Source organism: Rhagoletis zephyria, unplaced genomic scaffold, assembly GCF_001687245.7.
Source record: "Rhagoletis zephyria isolate East Lansing unplaced genomic scaffold, Rhagoletis_zephyria_1.1 Rzeph_scaffold_02843, whole genome shotgun sequence".
NCBI classification, from domain to species: domain Eukaryota; kingdom Metazoa; phylum Arthropoda; class Insecta; order Diptera; family Tephritidae; genus Rhagoletis; species Rhagoletis zephyria.
The window spans coordinates 64,846-73,644 of NW_016159927.1; the positions used below are offsets into that span (position 1 = coordinate 64,846).

The 8,799-nt window shown below is 43.4% G+C and overlaps 1 protein-coding gene across 1 annotated transcript; it reads left to right on the forward strand.

Annotated features, from left to right (window-relative positions):
* The first annotated feature begins 4,713 nt into the window (after positions 1 to 4,713).
* LOC108367882 (protein lifeguard 1-like) lies at positions 4,714 to 7,588 on the forward strand. The gene is made up of 4 exons (XM_017622580.1): positions 4,714 to 4,747; positions 4,809 to 4,817; positions 4,994 to 5,324; positions 6,544 to 7,588. The coding sequence occupies exons 1-4, from the start codon at positions 4,714 to 4,716 to the stop codon at positions 7,568 to 7,570; spliced, it is 1,401 nt and encodes a 466-aa protein (XP_017478069.1). The 3' UTR covers positions 7,571 to 7,588.
* The last annotated feature ends 1,211 nt before the right edge of the window (positions 7,589 to 8,799 follow it).

Consider the following 8,799-nt stretch of genomic DNA (forward strand, 5'->3'; position numbering starts at 1 on the left):
CAGAAACCCCGAGCGGCAGTGCAGGAGCCCAAGAATTACCCTTAAAACGGCCACAGGAGCTTAAAAAGACCAACTGGTCCCCAACTGGGCCGAAGGTAAGTAGTTTCGGACTAGTCCCAAACTGGTTCCCGGACTGGCACCCANTATACCTCAAGTGGTCCACAAGTCACTTCACTTACAAAGCATTCGATTTAGTTGACAATAGTCAAACTAATTTTATTTAAAGAAATGGCGTGTCGTCTATTTCCGGTGTAGCAAACGTAGTACATAGGGCGACATCTAGATGTCATCTACCTCGCCCTATTCACTATGCTTTTTTATAGGAGCTTTTCAAAGCTTTGCTTTGGTGTCGGACACACAACATTGAAAGCTTCTGGATCCACAACATTGAAAGTTTTTGGAACACAACATTGCAAGTTGATAAAAGCGTTGTAAAATCAACGCGATTATGTAGCCCATTTAAACTTGCACATTATTTCCCTGAAATTTAATGGGCTATCAAACTGTATTTGCGCAGGTGGCGTCGCACGAAGATGGAGCGCACCAGCGTAAAATTAATGTAACGAAAAGGAAGAATAAATAAATAAAAGACACAGTGGTTTTAGTGCAATGAAATTAAAAGGCGTTTTATTTGTAAATATCGATGAGTTTGAACAGTGTCGCACACAAGAGTTGGCTTACCGAACGTGGTGTGATAGTTGACGTGATCTCCTTGCTGTCTTCTAAGAAGTGACAAAGTGCTAACAAACGAAAAGGGATGTAGCCCACCGCACAGTAACTTTCGTTAAGTTTCCCCTCCAATAAGTTACCGTACAGTGGGGCTTATTGTTAGCGGCTGGAAAGATAGCCGTAACTTATGTATGTGTTTGTGTGCTCTTACATCAAGTGACAAAACGCGGATTAGGGTGGTGCAATCTATTTAGGTCGCGGACCTAAACATACCGGCCCCCTTGCGGTAAGCAAGCTATGAAAAAAAAAGGAGTCGCGTCTCAACCGGTACACGCACGTGAGGAAAGTCTTAAGGACTAACTATAATATGCAGCGCGGATTTTGTACTGCGCGGGTCTGCTTATTCGCCAACGCTTTCGTCGCGACCGGCTTATCTGAGGGTGTGGAGAAAAGGACATTGTTAATTGAAACAGACGTGGTTTGGAATTTCAATGCACTTTTTTTTATTTAAATTTTAAGGTATGTGTGTGATGAGTGTGTGTGTATGTGTGGTTTTGGCTTCTTAATCTATACGTTTATGGTTGGCAGGCTCCCGAAACTACCAGACCGTATATGGTCGCCTGGACCAGGAGACTACCCACGGTGGATGGGGGGGCCCGCTCACCATCATCTGCGCATGTAAATCGAGGCCCAGTGTGAGGCGTATTGGTGACGCGCGGAAGAATTGCGGATCCGCCAAGCGCATGAACTGGAACGGCGCCGCGACCTTAGGGTCCACGTTCGACGGCGGACTCATACGTATGTGGTGGTCCAGCACGACCGCTTGCGTCGTAATCCGGTCGGAGCTGCCGTATCTTCCTCGCATGGCGTTCGTGCAACGCTGAAGTCGTCCGGACGCATTGCGTTCCAGCTGGAGATCTCTTACTAGTTCCGAATCAACCAACGAGTTCGGTGCGCAAGGGTCAATCATTGCGCGGACCAAATGAAGGTGGCCCCTCGCTTCAATCCTCACTATTGCGGTCGGCGCGATGGGTATAAGCGCACGAATAATTGGCGTTGGTATTGCGCTTTGCGTTAGGCGGCCTGTTCGGAAGCCGGTAGGTGGAACGTGTTGTAGGGCACGATTACTATTTTTGTTCTCGTCGGAGCGGTTTTTGCGGTATGGTGTTGATTTTTGTAGTCTGGACGATCGCTTAGACGAGCGGAAAGGACGAGTTTCCGCGCCGTCGCGTCGTTGCTGCTTACGCTGCGATCGTGATGACGGGCGGAGAGGACTTGTTTCCGCGCCGTCGTGTTGTCGCCAGTTGTATTGTGGACGCATTTGCGAGCGGAAAGTACGAGTTTCCGCGCCGCGCCAGTTGTGTTGTGCGCGGTTTGGCGAGCGGAAAGGACAAGTTTCCGCGTCGCGCCAGTTGTGTTGTGCGCGGTTTGGCGAGCGGAAAGGACAAGTTTCCGCGTCGCGCCAGTTGTGTTGTGCGCGGTTTGGCGAGCGGAAAGGACAAGTTTCCGCGTCGCGCCAGTTGTGTTGTGCGCGGTTTGGCGAGCGGAAAGGACAAGTTTCCGCGTCGCGCCAGTTGTGTTGTGCGCGGTTTGGCGAGCGGAAAGGACAAGTTTCCGCGTCGCGCCAGTTGTGTTGTGCGCGGTTTGGCGAGCGGAAAGGACAAGTTTCCGCGTCGCGCCAGTTGTGTTGTGCGCGGTTTGGCGAGCGGAAAGGACAAGTTTCCGCGTCGCGCCAGTTGTGTTGTGCGCGGTTTGGCGAGCGGAAAGGACAAGTTTCCGCGTCGCGCCAGTTGTGTTGTGCGCGGTTTGGCGAGCGGAAAGGACAAGTTTCCGCGTCGCGCCAGTTGTGTTGTGCGCGGTTTGGCGAGCGGAAAGGACAAGTTTCCGCGTCGCGCCAGTTGTGTTGTGCGCGGTTTGGCGAGCGGAAAGGACAAGTTTCCGCGTCGCGCCAGTTGTGTTGTGCGCGGTTTGGCGAGCGGAAAGGACAAGTTTCCGCGTCGCGCCAGTTGTGTTGTGCGCGGTTTGGCGAGCGGAAAGGACAAGTTTCCGCGTCGCGCCAGTTGTGTTGTGCGCGGTTTGGCGAGCGGAAAGGACAAGTTTCCGCGTCGCGCCAGTTGTGTTGTGCGCGGTTTGGCGAGCGGAAAGGACAAGTTTCCGCGTCGCGCCAGTTGTGTTGTGCGCGGTTTGGCGAGCGGAAAGGACAAGTTTCCGCGTCGCGCCAGTTGTGTTGTGCGCGGTTTGGCGAGCGGAAAGGACAAGTTTCCGCGTCGCGCCAGTTGTGTTGTGCGCGGTTTGGCGAGCGGAAAGGACAAGTTTCCGCGTCGCGCCAGTTGTGTTGTGCGCGGGTTGGCGAGCGGAAAGGACGAGTTTCCGCATCGCCCGCGCATGGTGGTAACTGGTCTAATTGTCTGGGGGTGTCAGTTCCCGAGTTGCGCTCTTCTCGCTCATGTGGGGAAGAGTCGATCTTCTCTAACCCCTCCAATTCCTCCTCTGCGACCTGCTGCGCCTACGACTTCGTCTGCCCCGTTACGTCAATAGAGAGGGCCCGATCGGAGCTCTCGCCATCGTTGATCGCGTGCGCTGGTTGCCTTCGGTCTTCGCAGTCATCTAGATGGAGCAAGGTGTGATGCTTTTCGCGACATCTGTGGCATCGATCCTTGCTGCAGCACATGTCGAGGCGGTGGAATGGCGAGAGGCAGTTTGGGCAGTATTTATGCAGCAGGACTGCACGCAACCTTGCTTCGACCGCTTTGCCGCGGTAAAGGGGGCATAGTCGAATGCCATGAGCTCCGCCGCATAGCCGGCATGGAACAGTAAATTTGTCAGCGCGTTCTTCCGCATGAGCGCGATTGGCCGAGAAACGAGTAATTCTGTAAATGAGTCTCGTAGTTATGCCTGTCGGTGTAAAAAGTTACGTACTATTAGTTTTGGGTTGGGTGGCAAGTGGCAAATATATGGATGCCTGTGTGTCTCGTGCAAGCACATTTTATACATACGTGTGATATACTTATGTACATATATATATACTATTTGTTTATTTATTTAATTTGTTTTGACTTGTTGTATAAAACTGGGCCAATTCAGACTTTCAGTCTCCGCGTACTTGTGCGGTAGTAAGTATAGACTGATGGTCTTACTCCTAAAAAAATAAATAGACTTACAGAGCTCTATAAAGTGGCGTTTTTTATAAAAAAAGTTTCAATTTAAAAAGCGGTTAAAGTCTTCTTTATTTTCTATGACTTTGAGCGTTAGGTTTCGTGTTTGGGTATAAAAGAGATCTGTGGAAGGTGACCATCGTTATAGGATTTTATTCCATTACATTTGTTGCCATTTGCTTTTGCATCGAACAGACCTTTATGTAGTACAAATTGTCCGATCACTGTTTCCCCGAACATACCGTGAAATTTGTAATCTCGTAAAAGGTGCCATTTGTGGTTTTGTGGTGAGTTTCACCTCTTGGCCTGGCACGGCGAAAGAAAATTTCCTCTCTATGGGTTCGAGACCGGGCTAAGCCCGTAAATGGTACAACGTCAGTGTGGCCAGGTAGAACTGAGTAAGTATGAACAGTTTTTAATGCGCATACTTAAGTTGCAGTTTGAGAACAAAAAATGGAGCTTAAACTGTGATTTTATTCCAATTAAAAATATTTTGTTAAAGGAAGTGCGAATTTTAAAAATTCGTAAAAAAAAGTAAAACTTTTTATTCTTACATACAGCAATCAGAAGCTAGCATAAATGAAAAAAAACCAAAAGGCTTCCTGGTTCTGTTTATTAAAATTTTTTACATGTTGACGATTTTTCTATGCAAAAGGCGCTTTCTGATAACCACACTAACGCTTCCTCACTACACTCACCTGGCAACACTGTACAGCATGCACCATAAAATAATTTTTTTTTTCTCGCCGTTTATTATCAAGTTGTGCAACTGACAACCAGATTGTGCTGCTTGCCATACATTTATGAAGGCTCGCATTTCGCCCAATCACGTATGTCAAACTTTGAGCTAATCGTATGTCAAAGTTTTGACACAGCAATAACTTCCTGAATGACTGAAAATTTCATTCTGGATTTGGCACGTGGTAAGTTTGGCAGTAATTAGTAAATTATTAGTGTTATTCAATTCATTCATTTCATTTTCAGATCCGTATTGTAAGAAATTGGAGGAATGGAAGTCTTATTTAATTTTACTACAAACAATTGCCTGCAAATGCGCTCAGGAGAACATAGNTTATTTAATTTTACTACAAACAATTGCCTGCAAATGCGCTCAGGAGAACACCTTGGTCATAAAAAAAAATACTTCAAAGCAAGGCTGGTCCAAATAGCTGCAACACCTTCGCGTGAGGCCATGTTACATTTGCTATTATCCATCCGCGCTGCTACTGCCACAACAATGGATATTGATACGAATATTACTGCTTACGCTGACTGGTACAAACAAAATATTAGTGATAGGAAATTCATTTTTAAAGTGAAGGAACTTCAAGCCATAATTGACCTACAGCAATGCATACCTTATGAAACTGCTGAGGATTATATAGAGATTCATGCCCCCTACTCAATATCACCGCCAGTGCATTGCAGCAAACTTGCGCAAAGCTATAAGAGTAGATGCAAAATGCAGTTGGCCAAAAATAAACCCCAGGAACAAAGAAGGTAACGGAAATGATAAAATTATCCTAATCGAGGATAGATAAATGATATCTTAAATACAATAAAAACTTCATTTACATTTGCGGCAGCGTTGCCGGCTGGTGGTTCGTAGAGCAGCGGCGACTACCATTAGCTTTGAGTAAAAGTATTCAGCGTTTTTTTTGGCCTTTTGCTGCCGCTAGTAGTGATCGGCTGTATATTGAAGCCACCCTATAACAATCTTTTGCCGCTGGTAGCCACTTCAATTTTGCTATTGGAGCGGATTATCTTCAGTCTGGCGTGTAGTATTTTAATTGTGTGTAACGCGTATGGCCAAATACGTTGGTTTTTTCGTTTGTTCGAGTTCACTGTTTTTCAGAAATTTAACAAAGTTGTTTATGCAATGTTTATGTTGAATCCAATTTTCATATCTGCGTTGACAGGTTTTAGCCAATCGCATTTGTATGCCAATCCTTTGAATTTGTCGCTCGAATTCATCGGAGTTGTTGTAACTTTAGTGTTATTTTTAACACTTTTTAATTTACTTTTCGATATACCCTATCAAAATTTATCAAAACTGCTGATCATTCATCAAGACAAGCGGAAAATTGCCTAACGCTTGAACTTCGTGTATGGAAACCTTGTACATATAGATTTTAGTTTTGAGAAAATTTCCACCTGCTTTTAATATTAAACGTATTTGTATAAAATGTTTATTTTTTTCTACATATGTATGTATGTAATTCTTAAGAAAGTTATTTTGTCTTAAACTGACTAATCATGTTTTTATAAGAGCTAAGAAAGCATTTTATAATTTTAATTTATAAGCATTTTTATAAATTTTATAATAAAAGTTGAAAATTTAGTTTGAAACTCTGCTTAAATATTTTCAGAAAAATAGTCTTTAGCAAAAAAACCCCACCGAGTATGCATTCACAGGGTAAAGTTAAGATGTAAATTGTTGTTAGAACTGAAACTTACTAAAAAAATTCCGAAAAATACAGATAAAATCATCAAAACTTCCCGAAAAAGTCTCAAAAAATAAAACACGAAGAACCCCAAAAAGTACAATAAAAACTTCTCAATAGATTACTTCTTGACTTAAAGCTTTCCGAGGTAGATAGTTTAAAAGGGTAAGGAAATCGCTTCCTGTTGTGAATGTTGAAGTAATTTGCTCTATATATTCTTTGTAAATTCAATTTCATCTACACGTTCATTTATCCATTGGCCCGCGGCAATTGTAATCGTACCTTGACCAAAACAAAAAGCAATTCTACGTAGCTGCCAGAGAAATAGTGAAAAGTGAGAGTATTGTGAAATTTTCATCAACTGAAGATTCTTGGAAAGATCCTAACCAACAATATTATGACGGTTATCCGCCCCAAGGTGGCTATCCACCCCAAGGTGGTTATGCCCCTCAAGGTGGCTATCCCCCCCAAGGTGGTTACCCTCCCGCCGGAGGCTATCCACCACAAGGTGGTTACCCTCCGGCTGGAGGTTACCCGCCAGGCGGTTACGCACCACAACCAGGATTTGTTGTACCACCTGGCGGCGGCAGTGGTTATGGCGCCTACGATGATCCTGAAGGACAACCAAAGAATTTTTCTTTCGATGATATGAGCATACGCAAAGGGTTCATACGCAAGGTCTACGTGATACTAATGGGTCAACTAGTGGTCACTTTTGGTTTTGTGGCGCTATTCGTTTTCCATCTACCCACCAAACAATTCGCCTATAGAAACCCGGCTCTATTTTGGGTTGCATTAGTAGTTTTGCTTGTAACAATGATATGCATGGCCTGTTGCGAAAGCGTACATCGTACTACACCAATGAACTTTATTTTCCTTGGTTTATTCACGCTAGCTGAATCATTCCTAATGGGCGTATCTGCTAGCCGATATGCACCGAATGAAGTACTTTTTGCAGTGGGAATTACGGCTATGGTCTGTTTTGCTTTAACGCTATTTGCCACGCAAACCAAATATGATTTTACCATGTGCGGTGGTGTATTAGTGGTTGCAATGGTAGTGTTCCTCGTTTTCGTTCCAGCTATATTCATCAAAGGAAAAATAATAACTTTGGTTTATGCCTCCATCGGTGCATTGCTCTTCTCTATTTACCTTATTTACGACACTCAACTAATGATGGGCGGCGACCATAAGTATTCCATCAGTCCAGAAGAATATATTTTCGCAGCACTCAACCTATACTTGGATATTATAAACATCTTCATGTACATTTTGACAATAATAGGAGCGTCTAGGGACTAGGAGTAAACATGTAATAAATGTATATAAGTCAAATCGCAAGCAGCAAATAAGTACNAGTCAAATCGCAAGCAGCAAACAAGTAGCTGCATAATTATTCTTTCCATTTTCCTTAAATTTTCTTCTTAGGAAGTACGTTTATATGCATACACATGATTTTGGACTTATTCTATGTGTGTGTATTTATTTTATAAGTAATAGGAATCTCAATCGATAATTATTTCAAAATTTTACTGGGCTTATCAAGTACAAAGTTTTTGTCATTAAAAATTTGTAATGAACGATTCTCGTTCCATTTTTTTTTTCAAAACGAGCAGCACAGTTTATTAGTAGCAGTTAATTGCGATTTCTTTAAAAAATCAAATTATAAATATCAATTTAATGATTTATATTTTATGTATACATAAGTATCTGGTAGTATTTTGAAAATGTTGCTCTATTATTCTTAATTTTTTGTAAGAGCGCTGGCAAACATGAAGAAGAATATTAACCAAAATTTAAAAAAAAAATACTTCCTATAGGTACGCATTTTTAACTATGCGCTTTCAAAATTATGTGTATTTAGAAACTCTGCCGCGTATGCCTTTTCCGAGGCATCGCTAAAACCATGTATTTCCACATTACACTGGTCTACAAATTTCAACTTTTTTTCTGCGAATAAGACGGGACCTGGTGTTTCTGAACGGATTTTTCGTGCGTAACGTAACTTGGTTAAAATACGATACGAGATTGTTGGTTGGACTGACTGAATCTGCGAGACCAGTCAGTATCCAACCGAACACATTCTCTTGCGCGAGAAGCGTATTTAATACGTTCTTCCTCATTCCGCTTAAAATTATTTGCGGGTAAATATCTCCTCCTAAGACAAGGTCAACTGGCTCATTGACGAAGAATCTTTTGTCCGTCAGTCTGGGAACGATTGCCGCGTCATTGCGCTTATCTGACAAGTCGGAAGATCCCCGGTTAATTGCGGTAAAACCAGCACGATTTCTTCTATATTAATTAACGGGTCTGTGGGTGACCGAAGTTGAATAGCACACGCTTCTTTTACCTGCGCAGATACAGAGTTATTGATGCCCGAAACTTGGGCATGCAAGCGTTTTGATGGCAGGTTGATTCTCCGTTTGAGTCTCTCAGTAATGAACGAGTACTCAGAACCAGAATCTATAAGCGCTCTAGCCGAAAAATGTATACCATTATAGTGTATGTTTACGCGTGCTGTTCCTAACAAA